Source organism: Eubalaena glacialis, chromosome 5 (genome assembly GCF_028564815.1).
Source record: "Eubalaena glacialis isolate mEubGla1 chromosome 5, mEubGla1.1.hap2.+ XY, whole genome shotgun sequence".
NCBI lineage: Eukaryota > Metazoa > Chordata > Mammalia > Artiodactyla > Balaenidae > Eubalaena > Eubalaena glacialis.
Window position 1 is genome coordinate 68,543,661 of NC_083720.1, and position 18,123 is coordinate 68,561,783.

The following is an 18,123-nucleotide window of genomic DNA, read 5'->3' on the forward strand; positions in this document are numbered from 1 at the left end:
CTCTCCTTTACTCATTAAGAGCTATGTCTGTGTGACTTCAGGCTTATGGTAAGTCATTGGTAGAAATAACTCAGTAAATCATGTAAGGAAAGACCTTGACCCATGGGAAAAAGGGAAAGCATCCCCCATCGGGCCCCAGTGGAGTATGGGTAACAGCAGGGTATACATTTAAGAAGCAGCTGGTGAGACAGGTGTGTTCTGGTTGCTCCTTTCCAAACCCAAGTCTCAGAGAAAACAGAGAGATGGGAAGGTGTCAGAAAATTCAGAGTAAAGTCAAGAGCAAAGTAGGGTTTGCCTCTTTCTCTATTTGGGACTCTTGGGAGAGACAGCCATGATGTGTGGTCTTGCTCCGATGTGAGGAAGCCAGTTAAAATGTCAGTGAGGGTGAACAGGCAAAGAGAGAGATTGAGCTAGCATCCTGGAAACTCTCTTGGGTGCCTGTGTATTGTGGAGGGATCTAAAAGGTCCCTCATACTGAATGGAGAAACATGGAAAATGGCTGATGATGCTGGCTGGCGGGCTTTCCGTGTTGAGGGTGATTTACCCCGTAGCCAAGGGCCAGGGATCCACCACGGCCCAAGAAAAGCTAGACCTGAGGCAGGGGGTGGCAGGGGCGGGGGCAGGGTGGGGATATTCATAGCCCCAGTGAGAGCCAAGGCAGGGCCAGGAAAGGGAGAATACCTCATGTGCTTGCCAACTACAGACGTCTTCAGTGGACCAGCGCCCTGGCGAAAGGTAACAGTGAAGATCTGGAGAACTGCATGTACCTTCCAGACTCTCTCTCCTGCCCTGGAGAGCTGAGGCAAGCTACTTCTCTCCTCCACCCCTTACAGTAAGGGAGAGGACCAGGGGCCAAAACAACCCTGAGAAAGAGATGAACTGCAACTGAATAAATAACTCAGAGGAAGCAGTCTTAAACTAGAAGAGCCTGATACCTTTACTTAACTGCTTTAAGTCCATGCATGACTCCTACCCATCCTCCCCCCGCATGCATACCTAGCAAGGTCAGGACTGAAGGAGCAGTTATGGAAAATGGGCAGCCACCTTTACTTAGAACACAGGAATAGTAATGTGCTAAATATTTTGATTCTTCTGTTTTATTCAGCGTTGTGATGCAGTTTTGTTCTAAGTGGTGACTTTCAAATGTTTTGATTGTACCCCTCAGTAAAAAAAAATTTATATTCCTGTCTAGAACATATATACTTACACAGATACCTGAAATAAAATGGTGGGAAATCAAACTTACCTTTACTATGGTGACATACTTTCTATTTTGTATTCTATTCTATCCTTTAACAAATGCCATTTATGTCCCTGTAAACTGATTTCATGATCCACCCAATGTTGTGACCGACAGCTTGGAATGTACAGTCCTAAAGGCCTAATGAGGTAAATAAAATATTTGTCCCTTCACGATATAGCCACAGATGCTGTGCTTTCATATCGTTCTATTTTGATAATTTTACTGCCCCCCTAATTGCAGGCAGTAGTCATTTATTAAAGTTGTCCCCATAATATTTATTGTAGTAATCAAGATGCTTTCAGTTATATGTGATCAAAACCCAACCCAAACTGGCTTAAGCCAAAAGTGAATGTATTGTCTCATGTAACAGAGAAGATCAGGATATGGCAAGCTTCAAGCACAGCTGGATCCGGGACTCAAACATTTTAGGTCTCTCCCTTGGATTCTTTTCTTGCCTCTGTGAGTTGGCCTTATTCTCAGTTAGGCCTTCTCTACAAGATAAGGATCATGTCTTCGACTGCCCCAAGCAAACATCTCCAGTGTTCACAATCTACAAAGAAGGGAAGCCCTCTGCAAATCTCATGGAAAGACTCTGATTGGCCATGCTTGAGTCAAGTGCACACCCCTGAACCAATCACAAAGTCCAGGAAGACAGGAATTCTTATTGCTTCACTAAGGTCTCATGCCCAACTCTTGGCCAGGAGTGGAGTGCCATGATTGACAGTTCTTCCAGGCTCACATGGAATGGGGGAAAGTGGGGTACGTTATTAGACTAGGGGGAGGAATTCTGCTCAGGCAAAGTGAAAAATCAAGAGGATAGATAGAGTACATATAGGAAGATAGGCCCTGTGTGAGGGTGTAAACCACTCTCTTATCAATAAAATAAGCTAAATTTAGTCCCAGATTTTGTAAATTTTTATGTCTTCTTAGGAAGACAAGAGTGCTGTGTGACAGGGTGGGGGCAGTGAAGATTATTTCCTGGATTTCCCCTGTCTTCAAGAGGGCTGAGGTTGCCACATAGCTAAGTTCTAGATGGAAGACGCAGAATGGCACATTCTGGAATAACCATGCAGACTGCTACAAATGTCATCTCTACTTCAAGCCCAGTTCATGTGGAGAAGCCAAAAAAAGATGCCAAGGATGAGTTTTCTTCTTGTCCTTGATTACAAAAAATATGTTAAAGAAATATAAAGTGGAGTGATTGTACAGAATGAATGGTTGCATAAAATCAGATGGTGGAACAGACAAAGCAGAAAGAATTCCAAAGCACAGTTCTGAGGATAAGATGAAGGGCACATTACGAAGATGACACTGTTGACCCATTTGCTGTAGGAGTGTGTAACACTGAGTTCATCTTCCATGCTGCATATTGATTGTGTCTGTTACATCCAATTTCTCTGGCTGGTGCCCTCAAACAACTCACAGCAGGTGTTTGCAAGCCAAGGTCAAGTGTGCATTCTGTATTCCTGAGACAGTGGAAACTTAGTTGACCCACAGGGGTGGAAATTAGGACCTTTGCCTCATTGACCCTTATGTTACCCACAGAGCTAACAAAATACAGGCTATTTAAATAAAGGAGAAAACTTAAAAGATACCTTTGACAGCCATTGTATAGCAGCTTTCAAAAGAATTCCATATGATTTACAAACTTTAAGGGTGGCAGAATTTTTCAAAACATTCTGTGTGGCTGGTAAGGATGAGAAGGGGAGTAAGAAAATAAGACAAGCACCCTCTGTGTTTTCTTTCTCCTCTGTAAATCTTCCCCCCACCAAAAGAACACATGGCCGCCAAGCAGCAACTTACCATTTTTTCCAGGATCAGTTCACTTTCCGTGCTGCTCTAAACCCTGCTGAAAGCCAGCTCCTTGGGGAGCCCCAGGAATTGGGGCTAGCCTCTCTTCAGTCTGCAAGCACTCAGAAGGAAATGCCCCTTGCTGAGAAAGGGGTCACATTGGTGGGGGGAGGAATTCATCTACTGTCAAGGAAGTTTCAATTAAATACGGATGCCAATTAATTTAATTTATATTTCTGCATGAAAAATATCATTCTATTATACATGCACTGAAAGGATGCCAGGAGCCCAGGTTAATAAATTACATCTCTACTGACATAATATGGAATCACAGACTAATGGGAGACTTATTAAATGCCCACCTGTGCTTGGGGCTACACCTTGTAGAAATCCAGCTGCAATAAGGTCTGTCCAGCAGGGCCTGTCCCTACCCTGTGATCATCTGACACCACCCTTATTCCCCCTGCTCCTAGCTTTAGTGCATGTCTCAGGAGAACAACTCCAAAAATGAATAATCAATATTCAATTGCCAGTGGTTATGAATGGGCACACTGAATGAATAAGGGAATGGATGATGGAGAACTGTAAATAACCCACTCAAATTAATCAGGGCATAGGCCTATACTCGTTAGCAGGAAACGTGCCATGATTATTTCACTATAGATTCAAACCAGCTGGTAGTAGGTAATACCTACTGGTTCTGAAGCCCTTACTCTGAGCCAGACTTGCTATGTGTTTTATTTTGAATCCTTACAACAATCCTGCAAGGTAGGGGTTACTCCCTCCCACTCCCCTCATTTTAGAGACAGGGAAGCTGAGGTTTCAGTAGTGGAAATGACCTTGCTGAAGGTCACGTGATCAGAAAGAGACACAGGGAAGTCCAGACTTGTCTGACTCAAAACTGGAATGTTCTTTCTACTGTGCTGGCTGATTTTCTCTACATCACAGTTCTAGTCTCTTGGACAAGTGTCACCACTGTCTCCATGAGGGACTGGCTGGTGACTGCCCTATTCTAGGCAGTGCTGATACTCTGGACCGTTCTTGATGAGCTACGTTTACAGTTAAATCACCAGGAGTTCACTCTACAAATATCCCCTGCCCTGGAAATTCACCCCGCTCGCCACTGACCCAGCTCCGAGATATTCAACTTGCTGCAGCCTTATATGGTGGTGAGGCGGGTGTCTCAATTGTCACAAGTCCTCAGCCAGTTGTCTATTGTTTACAGTCAGTTACACTCAACACTTACTGAGCACTCACCATGTACCAGGTGTTCTGCTAGGTCCCAGGATACAATAATGAAAAAGGAGAAGGAGAAACCAATGGAGAAGAAGATAGATGCCCTATCACACAATGACCATGAGGTATGGTAAGTGCTTAGAATTATTGAAGGAAATTGTTCATTTCATCATTTATGCAATCATTCACTATTCCCTTTATGACTATTTATTTTCTGAGTCCCTGGGATGTGCCAGGCAACAGGTCCACTCTATCATGGGTGAGCCAGGGCTCCGGTGGCGGCCACCGGCCTGAATCTGCCCACCCCCTCCTTCATCCCATCCCAGACTCCATCTCGCACTGCGGGGGCCTCTCATGTCCATGTTTGGACATCCTAGCCTGCCTTTACAAGTTTTTAACCATCTCCCGCTAGAACCACTTATGACCTGGAACAAGCTTTTGCGAACCCTAGAAGCCAGCTTGGGTCTGTTTGGGTAGGGAGTGCTGGGGTCTTAAGGCCCAGAGAGTGGTAAAGAAAGGGAGGAAACGGGCTTTGGGTGGGCCAGTCCCGTTGGCTGTATTCATTCATTTCCCTGTGAGTAAGGGCAAGGGCAGAGAAGGCCCAGAGGGGTACAGAGGATGGGCCTCAGACCAGCAGCCTCTGCATCACCTGGGAACGTGTTGGAAATGCAGAATCTCAGGCCCCTCCCCAGACCCTGGGAATCAAAATCTGCATCTTAACACCCCAGGTGATTCTTGTGCACTTGTGGTTTGAGAAACACTGCTCTAAGGGCCCTATGTCTAATCCCCTCTTTACAAACAGTCTGAGGCTAAGGAACAGGGCAGAGGGACGGGCACAGCTTGGGGCTGGGCTGCCGGGGTCTGAGAGTACACATCTGGGCACCTTGTATTCTCTAGTGGTGAATAAATGCCAAAGCAAATTTGAGAAAAAATACCTTTTCAGTAACTCCAATTGACGGGTTCCTGGATTAAGAGATTTATAGTGAGTGATCCAAGCAAGAGAATTCCATCAAGTCACAGGCAAAGTAATTAAAGGAAGGTTAGTGATAATACATCACTCCAGGAAGAAACTGGAGGGAGGGCTGAGAAACTTTTTGTTTTCTATTTTATTTCTGGATCCAGTGCACATAAGCTGGAGGGGATTTCCGTAGCCAAAGTTAATTGTCCTTTTTTACTTATTTTTTCCCTTCTGCATTCCATTGGCCTTTTCTCCTCCTTTCCTTAGGACATTTTAGTTCCCCACCCTTTCTGATGCATCCATTTTGTCCTGTTTTTCTTCACTTCTCTGCATTTGCTTTTCTTAAATCTTTCACTCTGCTCCAAAGAACATAAAACAAAGAGAAGTGAATGGGACAAGGTTGAGAAATATGGTCTGGTGCCAGTTTCATCCTGCTACCGATTCCTATGTACTAAAAACTTTCTTAAAAATGTAATTTTTATTCATGTATAAAAATAGAAAGAATTGCATTTCGATTTTGCCAGTACCCTTCACCCAGTTACAATTATCAACATATTACCAATTGTGCTTCAGCTTCTCTATCCTATCTTCACATCTCCATTTCTCTCCTCCCTTTTATTTCTCCCCTCCTTCCCCCTCTCTTTCTTCCTCCCTCCACTCTCCTTCTCTCTCCTCTTTTCTTCTCCATATCCTCCTCCTTCCCCCTCCTTCTTTCTCTCCCCCTCTCCCCTCCCCCCACTCTCTCTCTTTTTCTGGTGTTTATTAAAGCAAATCCCAGACATCATATCATTTAACTCGTTTCCTATAGCATTTCCCGGAGGCCGGGAGGGCCACAAGAGAATGTAAGCTGAGGAAATGATCTCTTATGATTGCGTTCTTCTCCAAAATATGGAATTTGTGTTACTGAGATAAGGGAAGATATAGAATTTCTTAAAACCTCGACAAAATACCCCAGATGGTGCAGATTTTATTTTCCATCTCCATGTCCTCTCCCTAGAGTCTTTGAGGGGGGTCTATAAGAACTTTTTAATCTTCCTTTACTATGAAAGTAGTAATACAATAACAGCAACCTTGGATGTTTATAAACCTAAAAAGAAGGGTATGTTCTCTTCCTGTTTGCAAACAGCATTCTGAGAGCATCACTTTTGCAGTATAAATTAGTCAGTGTAGAACTTGAGGAGATCTTCTATGACAAGGAACCAAACACATTCCCCCCCCAACCCCGTGCAAGCCCCCAGAGCTGATTGTTGTGATGGTATAAAGTTGCTTCAGATCAGGACCTAGATAAGAAAGCATGGTGTACAGTTGCTTTAATGTTCACACACATCAGATCTAAGGAGTATCAAGTAATTTGGAGGTTCGGTTATTTTCCATTAGTAAATATCCAACTAAATTTGAGTAAAATGTCTTCTAAATAAGTCAAATAGACAGGAGTTTGAATGAGGGAATTAATTATAGCTGGTGTCCTAAGGAAAAGAATCCCACTGTGGCATAGAGAATGTAATTAATGGGAGGTAAGTGCCAACAAATCATTCCCTAAAATATTAATGCTATCAAAGAACAGCTGGATAATGAGAGAAACTTGACCCTTGGGGGACTAGCAGAGGTTGCTGTAGAACTTTAGGTAGTTGTGATGTCATGGAATTCCTCTAAATTTAACAAAAATAATATTAAGAGGTGTGGTTCTGGGAAAGTTATTAGCAGTAAACATGTCTTTGTAGTTTTATCATCTTATTACGATCACTATATCTCAGTGTTTCTGTGGTTCTACATGACTTTCCTGCTTAATTGCTCAGGGCTTATACAATCCAAACAACACTCCTTTAAAAAAAAAAAACACTTAAAAAACCCCCCTTTACGGTGCTTTGTGACCACCTAGAGGGGTGGGATAGGGAGCGTGGGAGGGAGACACAAGAGGGAGGAGATATGGGGATATAGGTATATGTATAGCTGATTCACTTTGTTATAAAGCAGAAATTAACACACCATTGTAAAGCAATTATACTCCAATAAAGATGTTAAAAAAAAAAAACCAACTCTTTAGGGCTGGCAAGGATTTTTTTTTTTTGTACATAAAAACAGAGTACCTAAGAAATTTCTGCAAAAACAATTTCCCATATGCTTAAGTTCTTTAAGTCAAGAAAAACTGTCTCATTGTTTGTCGATAAAAGTCTGAACTTAATTTGGTTTTACTTAATAACATATTATTGTCCCAAGAAATATCTAAGAAAGCAATAAAATATTTACACAGTCCTATTTAACATCTGAAATGCTGGGCATTATTTTTACATTCTCATAAATAAATGCTAATCCCAATATTTAAAATCAGAAATCAGAAGTGATTATTTACTTGGATTACTTTGAGCATACATTTTAAAACAGAAACGGTTTCATTCAGAGTTAAAAAAAAAAAAGCTTCTGTGAACGAACTCGGACCCTCGGGAAGCCGCGGGCTTGGTGAACGCTTTTGACCGGACACTTCTATGGCTGGTGCGCAGCAAACTTCGTCTTGTTTCACTCAACTTGCCAACAGCTAAATCAGTGACACGGGCATTCAGCGTGTTTGACAAATAGGTGGAGATACGCGGGACATATTCACACGTACCAATAAACGATGACAGGAAGTTCAGGATGCCGTAAAAATAAATTCTTGAGTTGAGCCCAGGTTTCACATAACGCCAGTTTCATAAGGCACTTACGCCGCCAAAGGAGCAGTGCCCCTGAAAAGAGCACACGGGGGACACATCATTTAAATAAATGTGTTTCTTTGCCCGAACAGAAGTTCAGATCTGCTCAATTATCATTAATTTTGTTCTTTTATTTCCTTTGCGGGAGCGAATGGAGAAGTCGTGCTCTTTGAGGTTTTGCGAGCTGCCCTCGGCAGGCGGTGACCGGCGATTCTTCGCCCGGTGGCGTTCGGGTTAGGGGGGCGGGGGAGAGTGCGAGTGTGTGTACATTTGTGAAAATGTGCCGTCCCTTCTGGAAAAAGTGGAAACTTAGGTGGAAAACTCAGCGCAAATGTGGGCGGGCCCTAGAAAGCATGCTATCCGCCCAGAACCCTCAGAACAGGTGTCCCAGGAACGAGGCCAGATCTGTGCAACAGACGACGGAAGATTCTACAAACCCCAGTTACCGAGTTCGTTTTTGATTACATCCCTAAAAAGCAAAGCCCTGGTCTCCACCCGCGCGCTTACGCGCGTGGATAGATGCAGCGACCCGGCGGCCCTGGCCCTCTGCGGAGTTTGCTGGGCTGTGCGAGAGCTGGAAGGTGTGCGTGGAGAGGGCCTGATGCCCCAGGTTTAGGGTAGAGTCCTGGGGGAGCGCGCTGGGCGGGGGTGGCCCGGAAAGGCGGAGGGGGGCGCGCGAACCAGAGGGCGCACAGGACCGGCGGTCGCGCCGCGCCCGCTGTGATTAGCTCCGGCGGCGCGCCCCGGAGGCGGACTCTCTGTGAACCCTCGCTGTCTCCCCCTCCCTCTTCCTTTTTAAAGGACGCCGTGGAGGCAGAGCTGTCAGCAACCGGGAGGCCGTTTGTACTTGGCCGCGGCCAGGCGGACTCCAGCTCCCGTGACAGACAGGGGCGGGGGCAGGGGGGCCGCCTGTCCCGGGGCTCCGCACGAGGGCATCTCCCATTCTCCTGCCTTCGGGCTCCGCTCTGGACCCGGCAGCGGACGCAAGTCGGGGTGCTGCGCGGCCCGGGAGTTGCCAGACCCGGGCGCGATGGCTCCCGTGAGGAGTGGGGCGGGAGGTGACCGAGGGCTGGGCGCGCCCCTCGCGCCGGGAGCGTTATGAGCCGGGCAAAGGGCCGCTGCAGCAGCTCCAGCCTCAGCCTCGGCCGGCGCCTTCCGCCGGCCCTTGCTCATCCGCCCCCGCGCACCATGCCGACCCCCGGCCTGTGGAGCCCGCCGCGCAGCCCTTTCCTCCTCTCTGGCCCCCGCTAACCCTCGCGGGAGTGGTCTTGGCTGCCGGGGCAGCCGCCCAGGCCGCGCCCCGGGGGGAGGCGGAACCGCGGGGCGCCCGGAGGCCCGGCTCAGCCCTTCGCTCTCCAGCCGCGTGCCCCTCCCGGCCGCCCAGCGCGTCCGCGGCGATGGGGGCGCTGCTGGCGCTCTGCCTCCTCTTGGGCTGGCTGCGCGGGGGTCCGGCGGACGCCCAGCAGTCCGGAGAGTACTGCCACGGCTGGGTGGACGTGCAGGGCAACTACCACGAGGGCTTCCAGTGCCCGGAGGACTTCGACACGCTGGACGCCACCATCTGCTGCGGCTCCTGCGCGCTGCGCTACTGCTGCGCCGCGGCCGACGCCAGGCTGGAGCAGGGCGGCTGCACCAATGACCGTGGCGAGCTGGAGCACCCCGGCATCACGGCGCGTGAGTGGTGCGGGCCCACGGGGGGCAGACCCCGCCCGGCCGCCCGGGCTGCCGCGTGTGCCGGCCGGTGTGCGCGCGGACAGGCGCGCCAGGCTTTCCCGGGTCTGCGCAAAGGGGAGGCTGGAGGTGGGAGGATCAAGGGAGGAGTGGGTGGTCGCGTTTCAGGTCGGGCCCTATTCCTTTGCAGTCCCGATTCCCGCCACAAGCGGTTTCCGCGGGTCTGCCCAAGAGAAAATTTTCGAGGGACAGTGAGGACCGCGGGGCTTGCATCCGGTGACCCCGGGGAAGAGAGCGGGAGCCTCGGGCGCTCGCGACATTGCAGAGAAGGGCTGTAGGGGCAGCGCAAGGCTGGACTTGGGTTTTAAAGGACGGTGAGGGTGCCCCAGCGCGCGCCTTGGGCGCTCCGGGAGCTTTGAGACGTGCCCATGGCGCAGGGAACGCAACTCTTGGGGCGCGCTTATCTGTAGCTCCACGAGCGTAAGGAACTTAAGACACCTTTTTTTTTTTTTTGGTGGCCTTTTGGTAGCGTTTCTAAGACGCTGCCCTATTCTCCCGACTTCCTTTCATTTCTCGGCATCGAATTACCCTCTCCGGCCCACCCCCTATTGTCACGCTTTTCAGAAATGCCCAGGTCCTCTAGCTGGAGATTTAGAAACCGGGGTCGCAGGGGCTTCCCCGCCCCCTATTCTCACATCGGAAAACGCGGGTCAAATTTCCACTCACTTCAGAGCGGAATAAATCACGACCCCAGCAGAGAGATTTTACACCTTAAAAAAAAAAAAAAGAAAGAAAAAAGCTTTCCACCTGAATCGGAACTTCAGGGCAACCCTTTAGAGCTCCAGGCGATGGTTTTATGGCCGAGAAACCGGAGGAGCGGGCGGAGCTAAGGGCCGCGACACCCCAGAACTCCGGAGCGGAGGTCTGAGGCCGGCAAAAGACGGTCCCCGGGAAAGGCGGGGAGAGGCTGGAGAGATCACTGATGGCGCTGGAGCCCCCGTTCCCCTGAGACTGACAACCCAGAGGAAAGGGGGGCCTGCCCTTCCTTAGAACTCCATTAGACTTCCAAGGAATTTAACTTTGGAGGGCAAAATAACAATCTGCAGGACTGGGGAAGAGGTTTCTGGGGAAAAGATGTTCAGTGGAAAGGAGAGAACTCTAGGCCGGCCTGGCCTGTTAGGAAAATACAAACTGTTTCCGTGGCTTTACTCCACTCACCCTGGGGGGCCCCGTTGCTCTCTGCAGAGCGATCGTGAGTGCCCGGCCTCCAGCAGGGACTCCATCCCGGCCTCCTCGGGCGAGCTCTGCAGCAGATGAGGCAGTCTCCACTCTCACCAAGGCTGGGTGGGATCTGAGGGAGTCTCAGGACCCGTGGCTCTCTCGCTCGCCAGCTTGTATGTAACCTTGGGCAAGTTACTTAACTTCTCTGGGCCTCTTCTCAACTCTACAATGGGCGTATGGCTCTCAGAGGAGTTAGGCTGTGAATTAAAGGAGTGCAAGAAGCTTAGCAAGGTGCTGAGTAAGTAGTTCGTCACTTAAGACTTGCCTTCCACAGGACGCTGGTAAATGGGGCAGAATGGGTGAGCTTACACCCAGGAGCCCCACAGATCTTGGGGTGGATAGTTACCTGTCTCTCACGGCCTGGGTGACTTTGGGAAAGTCAACAACTCTCCAATGTGCTTCCACACTTGGAAAATAGAGCGTATCACGCCCACCTCACCGGGTCTCCATGAATCCGACAATAAATACGAAAGAGCCAGGCACACAGTAGGGCCTGTCAATGCAGTCTTGCTTTCATCTACCTCTAAGCCAGAGGTTTGCATCCAAATGTGGCTCTATCAGGCAGGGGACACACCTGGAGGATTGCCCCGGGGGTGTCTCTGGGGTAGGAAATTTTATGTCTGCCTTGTAGAGAGAGAAGGAAACTGGGGTTAACTCTGAGGGGTGCTCTCCCAGAAAGTCTGGGCCACTAACACCAAGAACTGCATCACAATCTATCTAAGGTTCAGCCTGACCTTCCCAGAATTTGGGTGGGAATCGGGAGGCAGAAGCATGGCAGCTGGAGGAGGCATCCCAAATTGTTTCTGGAAAGAAGTATCCAGAGGTGACAATTTGTGATGCAGTAGGAGACACAGTTAATTGGGGCCCACTATCAATTTCTTTATCCTGTTCTTTCTGTAGTCTTGTAAATTCCTGGGGGTTTCATTTAAAAGGCCCGGCTCTCTTTGCTTAGATTGGAGATTCTTGGATAGGAGATGGATTTTCAGCCTTAGAGCCCTTAAGCGCCCCACCGTGATAAAACTACTAAAACCCAGATTGAAAACCAGTGTTATAGTAACCCCCCAAACTCATCCTTTCCCTCTCTCCAGTGCGTGAACATGAGGATAGATTCTGTTCCGACTTCCAGATGTGCAGTATGATGGCTAATTGCTAACAGAGTCTACAGTATCAGTTTGCTTCCTCCCTGCTAGGAGCAAGAATATTCCATCATCACAGTTTGCACTTCAGAGGTTACCAGTAACAAGCTCTGAGAAGCTGGGCTGACAAGGGTGGTAATGTGGACCTCCCACCTCCTGCCCCTAAGCAGCCCAGAGTTTGGGAGACTCTAGTCCCAGCATCTGTGCCTGTCTGTTTTTGCCTTTTAGAGCCTGTCTACGTTCCCTTCCTGATCGTTGGCTCCATCTTCATTGCCTTCATCATTCTGGGCTCTTTAGTGGCTATTTATTGCTGCACCTGCTTGAGACCCAAGGAGCCCTCGCAGCAGCCAATCCGCTTCTCGCTCCGCAGCTATCAGACGGAGACCCTGCCCATGATCCTGACCTCCACGAACCTCAGGGCTCCTTCCAGGCAGTCCAGCACGGCCACCAGCTCCAGCTCCACAGGGGGCTCCATCCGAAGGTTCTCCTTTGCCAGGGCAGAGCCAGGCTGCCTGGTGCCCTCACCACCCCCGCCTTATACCACAGGCCACCCAATCCACCTGACCCAGCCGTCCGGTTTCCTGGTGTCACCCCAGTACTTTGCTTACCCACTCCAGCAGGAGCCACCACTGCCTGGGAAGAGCTGTCCAGACTTCAGTTCCAGTTGACAGGCCATGGCTACAGATCCACCGTGTAGTGCAATGGCAGACCCACGGACGCTGCTGCCACAGCCACCAGGATTTCTGAGGAAATTTCCCTTGAGCCCAGCAATGTCATGGAGGAAAGCTCAAGGAAAATACAGCACCTTCTAATCTTGAGGTGCAAGGAAAATACAGCACCTTCTAATCTTGAGGTTCCTGGCTCCAGTCGCAGAACGGCTGTTAGAGAATTGCTTTCTGGCTTTGAAAACATGGTGACTATTACATTTCAATTTATGTTACTTTTATTCAAAATAGGCAGCAGTCCGACTTTAAAGTTACAAATTGGCTGAAGATGTTTTATTGGACAACTCAGCTATCCTGCTTAGAAAAGGCCTACGTGTTCTTTTTTCATTATAAGTTGTTTAGTGAGTGATAATACAAATATATATATAAATAAACAAAGAAATATACCTGATTGTAATTATTGAAGGTTCACTTAAAAATTAATTGCTAAGTAAACTGAGGGGACAGTGAACAACCTATTTATAATTTGGGGAGCAACTTAACCGTGAATAATATTAGCATCATGGGAACAGTTACTTTTTAAATTAACAGCTAAATTTTGTTTAAAATATAAGAGCGTCTTGAGAATACAAGATTTCAATAACCACATGAGAAGTTTAACATTTTAGATATTTACTTAGGTATTCATTGTAACAGAGATCTTATGTAAAAGCATTTCCCCCACCCACCCGAGGGAGTATTTATTGCAGACTTTTTGTCCAGCAACATTTAGTGTTTAAATGAAAGTTGGACAGTTGGTTCTTAAAACATTTATTTGTAAAATGACTTATGTACAAATGTAAAGATTTGTAATTTAATGTATTTACCACATTGACGGTACTAATTAGTAGTCGCACTGTAATTTTTTATGTTAATAGTAAGTGTGGAGTTCAAAGTCCAGCTTTGGCTATAATCATCTAATATTATGTATCTTAAGTGCCACTGAATTCCATGTCTGATGACTAAATATTTGGGCATATATCCTGCTGGATTAGAATAAATAAAATGCTTTATGTTTTCGTGAAACCTCTTTGAAAGTTTAGATCAAAGTGCTTCATTTTATCGTCTTAATGATACTCTTTGCTATTCAATAAAAGGAAATGTCTTTGCTTAACACTTCATAATTTGAAATGAAAAAAATCCTACACTGATTTTGAATTACGTTAGAAAGCTATTTTCTGCAGCGGGACTCCTGAAAGCAGCCAAGGAAGTGAATTTTTATGGAGATATCAGCCTGTGGGCTTCAGCCCTCGGATGTGTTATTTGCATAGATTAAAAAATTGGGACATTTCTCATAAGAATCTGATTTTTGGCTTCTCGTGGAAGGAAAAGGATGTGGCACTGAGGGTCCTGCTGTGCCAGGGGGTCAGGAGGTCCTTCTCAGAGAGGAGAGTTCCCTTTCGCCAGCCTCCTGCCCGGTCTCCCCAACCTGGCTCATCTCCTTCAGTTTTGTTGCCTCCTGTTCCCTACGGATGTCCTTTGAAAACCCAGGTTTATATGAATTCATACTATCATATGACATCCTCAACAGCTCTTGTCAAATACAGCTACTTAGAGGTGGAATTCTGACCTAAGGAAGGTCATCTGGCCTTGCCCTTTGCTTTCTAGTTGAGGAAACAAGTTGGAAGATACTGTGCCTTTGCCCACTCTGATGGCAGAGGAGCTCTGACTTCTAGTCTCCTGCTTTCAACTAACAGTGGCCTGACTTCCAGGTATCCCAGGTTAGCCCCAATAATTCAGGAATAAAGGGAAGGCAGGAAGGGAGAGAGGGAAGGAGGGAGGGAGGAAGGAGGGAAGGAGGGAAGGGGAGAGGAAGGGAGAGAGGGAGGGAGGGAAGGAAGGCAGGAAGGGGGGGCGGGAGGGAAGGAGGGAGGAAGGGAGAGAGAAAAGGCTGAATGTAAAAGGATAAACATTTGTGAGAAGTTCTGGAACTCACTCCTATGTTATTAGGCTGGCTTTATTTATGTTTGTTACATTCTGCTCCTTTGATATATTAAAGTTAATCTTTACTGGGCTTTTATGACCCAAACACTACTCTAAATATTTACATGTACTAACTCATTTTATCTGTAAACAATGCGACAGGGAGGTATTATAATTCCTATTTTATAGATTTGGAAACCGAGGCATGCAGGAGTGTAGTAACTAGCCCAAGGTCCCACAGCTAGTCAGTCCTGGAGCTGTATGCATAACCATATTCAAACAGCAAGGGAACAGGTTTGCTACACTGGCAACTCACACCCCAGAGGCGCCCTGCTGTTAATGTGATGTTTTTTCCAAATGAAGCAAAGTTCGATCTTCTTTTGATTTGCACAGTAGTTTCATATCTGGAAAATTCAGTGTATATTAAGGCAGTGGGGAAAACACTTTTTCAGTACGATGGGATTAGGTTTTTCCACCGAAAGGAATGGAGGGACATTTCAAAGTCATGCCCCTGGACGTCAAGTCGTTGTTGGGTGGACTGTCCCATGCATTGTAGGATCTCTGAAAAACAGAAGTTCCGTATTTTGAAAGGTAGTTATGCAAATAATGGGTAACATTTATTAAGCACCATGTGTGTGCTGTATGACATGTATCACTTAATCTTCACAAACCATAAGTCGGGACTATTATCACACCTGTTTTGCAGCTAAAGAAAGCAAAGCAGAAAGGTTGAACACTGTGCCCAAGGTCAACAATAATAGAGCCAGGATTTGAACCCAGGCAGTCTGCTTTGAAACTCTACATTAACTTTATGGCATGTACCTAGAAGGCCTAATTTTCTCAGGAAAAAAATATCCAACCTACTTTTCAGAAAATCGATTTGGGGAGGAGTGATGGACTGTAATACTGTACATACCCTGCAGATAGAGGGGTTTATAACCATCAATAGGATTGGTGCTACATTATGAGAACATAGACTAATACAGAGCACAAGTAGAAACACTAGAGGACAAACATTTCTCCCTTTATACCTGAGACACCTGAGAGAGCAGAGGGTGATTTAGATGGATTTTGGAGTCAGAGGGTCTGGGTTAGTTTCCTGGGTTTGTTACCCATAAGCTGAGTGACTTTGGGCAACTTACTTTACGTCACTGTGTCTCAGTTTTCTCATTTATAAAATGAAGATGTTGATGGTACCCTATTGCTGAGGGTTGTCTTGACGCATCAGAAGTCAGAAGCACTCTCAAATCACTTGCATTCTAGAGGGGAGGGAGCTGTGTAGTAAGTCCACGATACACAATAGAAAGCAGATGAAATATCCCAGCATATAAATGCAGGACTGAGTTCTGTGGGAGGGCAGATCCAACGCTGATTGGAGTGCAGGGGACAGAGAAAATGGCCCGACGGTTTGATAGAGTTAGTCCCTGGTAATCCACGGCCTCCTTTGATACCTGGCCAACTTCTCCTTATTAACTGCGACAGAGCACCCTCCCACCCTGCACTCATGGCCTGTGGATTTATCATCTGCTTTAGAAAAATGTATTCAATAAATTTGCTTTAAAATGGTTATTCACTCCAAAGCCAACACATTGTATGTATTTTTAATTGTCCAAATGCATAGGTGTTCCCTCTTATTTTCCCACCTGTTTTTCATTGATGTTATTCTTAGCTATTCCTCATGGTGGAGAATTTGCCAGATTGACTTAAATCTATAGGAAATTTTCTCTCTAAAACCAGATAACCAAAAAGATTCCTGAAAATATATACAATCACAATTAGGAGTATGATACATTTCACTGGGTCCAGATCAGTTTACCTGTGCATGACCTAAAAAGCTTATTTAGTATATGTTCAGGAAAAATAAGAATTTACTTACTTAACTATTAAGGGAACAAACTGTCACATATTTTTACATGTATAACACTTTCAAAATTGCAATTAAACAGTTATTAATGAAATTATTTTGACAGAGAATTTTTTATTTGAATTGCTGGTTTTATAGTTTGTACTTGAAATAAAGACTGAATGGTAAAAAATATTTCATTTTCCAACAATTTTTATTAGCTTTTTAGTGAAATGATCCAGGTTAGGAAGATCTTTCTTCACTAAAATGAGTGGCTCTGTATTACTGAAATGGAAGGTTTAGGTCTGAGATGCCATAAGCCCATAAAAACAAACTTTAAATGGGGATGACGCATTGAATTTATGGGAATGTATTTCAAGTTTGCTGTCTCCTTATGGTGGTATTAGATGACAGTGCTTATTTTAAGGGGGATGGAGTTGAATGTGAAAATATTTGACATAATTCACAGGTAACTTTTCTGAACATTGTTTTGCTGTGGTTTTGCATGGGGGGGACCCACACTCAATCGTTGCCCTTGGAAAGGCGGTGGGAAAGGAAGTCGGGCCCCAGACAGCAAAGCACACACTGCCCCTCGCTCTTATGAAACCAGAGGCTGCTCGCATTGCTTCCCCAGCCCTTGCCTGTGAACTAATCCTGTTCTAGCAGTTTTCCAAATCGCATTTTCAGTTCCTTTTACCAAACAATGGTTATTTTTGATTAAGCTCTTGTCCACGTTTCCAATGTTTCCTGTATTTTTGTCTCACGTGGCAATTTTAGTATCTTCTGGTTACTTCCTTCAAATTTTATTGGCTAAATGTGGCCACTTTCTCATATACTTAAAAAATTTCGCTGGGTTTAGAAAACTTAAGACATTCATGCTATGTGAAAGGAAGGAGCCGTGAATTAGCTGTTGACTTAGAGGCCGATTTAAATCTGTAATGAGGACAATCCTGGGAGGCTTTTCTGACTGAAGAATCAAAATATGGTAATTTTATTTTAAAAATTGTTTTTTTGATACTTAATTATCAAAACTACCAGCTCATACAAAACTAGAGTTAATATACCCCACTTTATGTTGGGTTGAATGGGATTACAATGCAGGGATATTTTGTATATCACTGGGGTTGTAAACAAAATGTTAATATTGTTATTAAACAGATACACCTTCTCAGACTATAGTTCGAGCGGATTTGAGGGTTTTATAAAGCAATATAGTTTCTAAAACTAGCAATTAAATCTTGAACAATTTTCTTTATGTAATGGTAAAGTTTATTTCATTTTTAACAACAGAGGACAAAATGTTTAAAATTTGCCATTTAAAACATGCACATTCACAAAAGGCCAATGACACATAACACTGCATAGAATTGAATATTACTCGACTTTAATAACTATTTATAAAACACAGTGCATTGAACATCGAGATAAACACACCTGAGAAAACTACTATAATCACAGATTGAATACTCTCCACTCATGCAGCTTCACAATTTCTACAGCAGTTTCAGCAGGAATGGTTTTTCATGGAGCTGAAAATACTATTTTATCTTTAATGCAAACTGCAATTTTCCATAGTAGCTGCCTTCCAAGGCTGCTTTTTTTAACCTAGTAAACTTGAAAATGTGAAAAATGAAGCTTGAAGTAGTAAAA

The 18,123-nt window shown here is 45.7% G+C and overlaps 1 protein-coding gene across 1 annotated transcript; it reads left to right on the forward strand.

Annotated features, from left to right (window-relative positions):
- The first annotated feature begins 8,289 nt into the window (after positions 1–8,289).
- On the forward strand, positions 8,290–13,725 carry SHISA3 (shisa family member 3). Its single transcript, XM_061192225.1, has 3 exons — positions 8,290–8,496; positions 8,717–9,589; positions 12,232–13,725. The coding sequence occupies exons 2-3, from the start codon at positions 9,313–9,315 to the stop codon at positions 12,669–12,671; spliced, it is 717 nt and encodes a 238-aa protein (XP_061048208.1). The 5' UTR covers positions 8,290–8,496; positions 8,717–9,312; the 3' UTR covers positions 12,672–13,725.
- Positions 13,726–18,123: the final 4,398 nt, after the last annotated feature.

Excerpts from the sequence above, each read along its gene's own strand:
- SHISA3 (XM_061192225.1), top strand. The coding sequence starts at position 9,313 with ATGGGGGCGCTGCTGGCGCTCTGCCTCCTCTTGGGCTGGCTGCGCGGG. Across the intron at positions 9,590-12,231 it reads GCACCCCGGCATCACGGCGC|AGCCTGTCTACGTTCCCTTC; the intron begins GTGAGTGGTGCG and ends TTTGCCTTTTAG.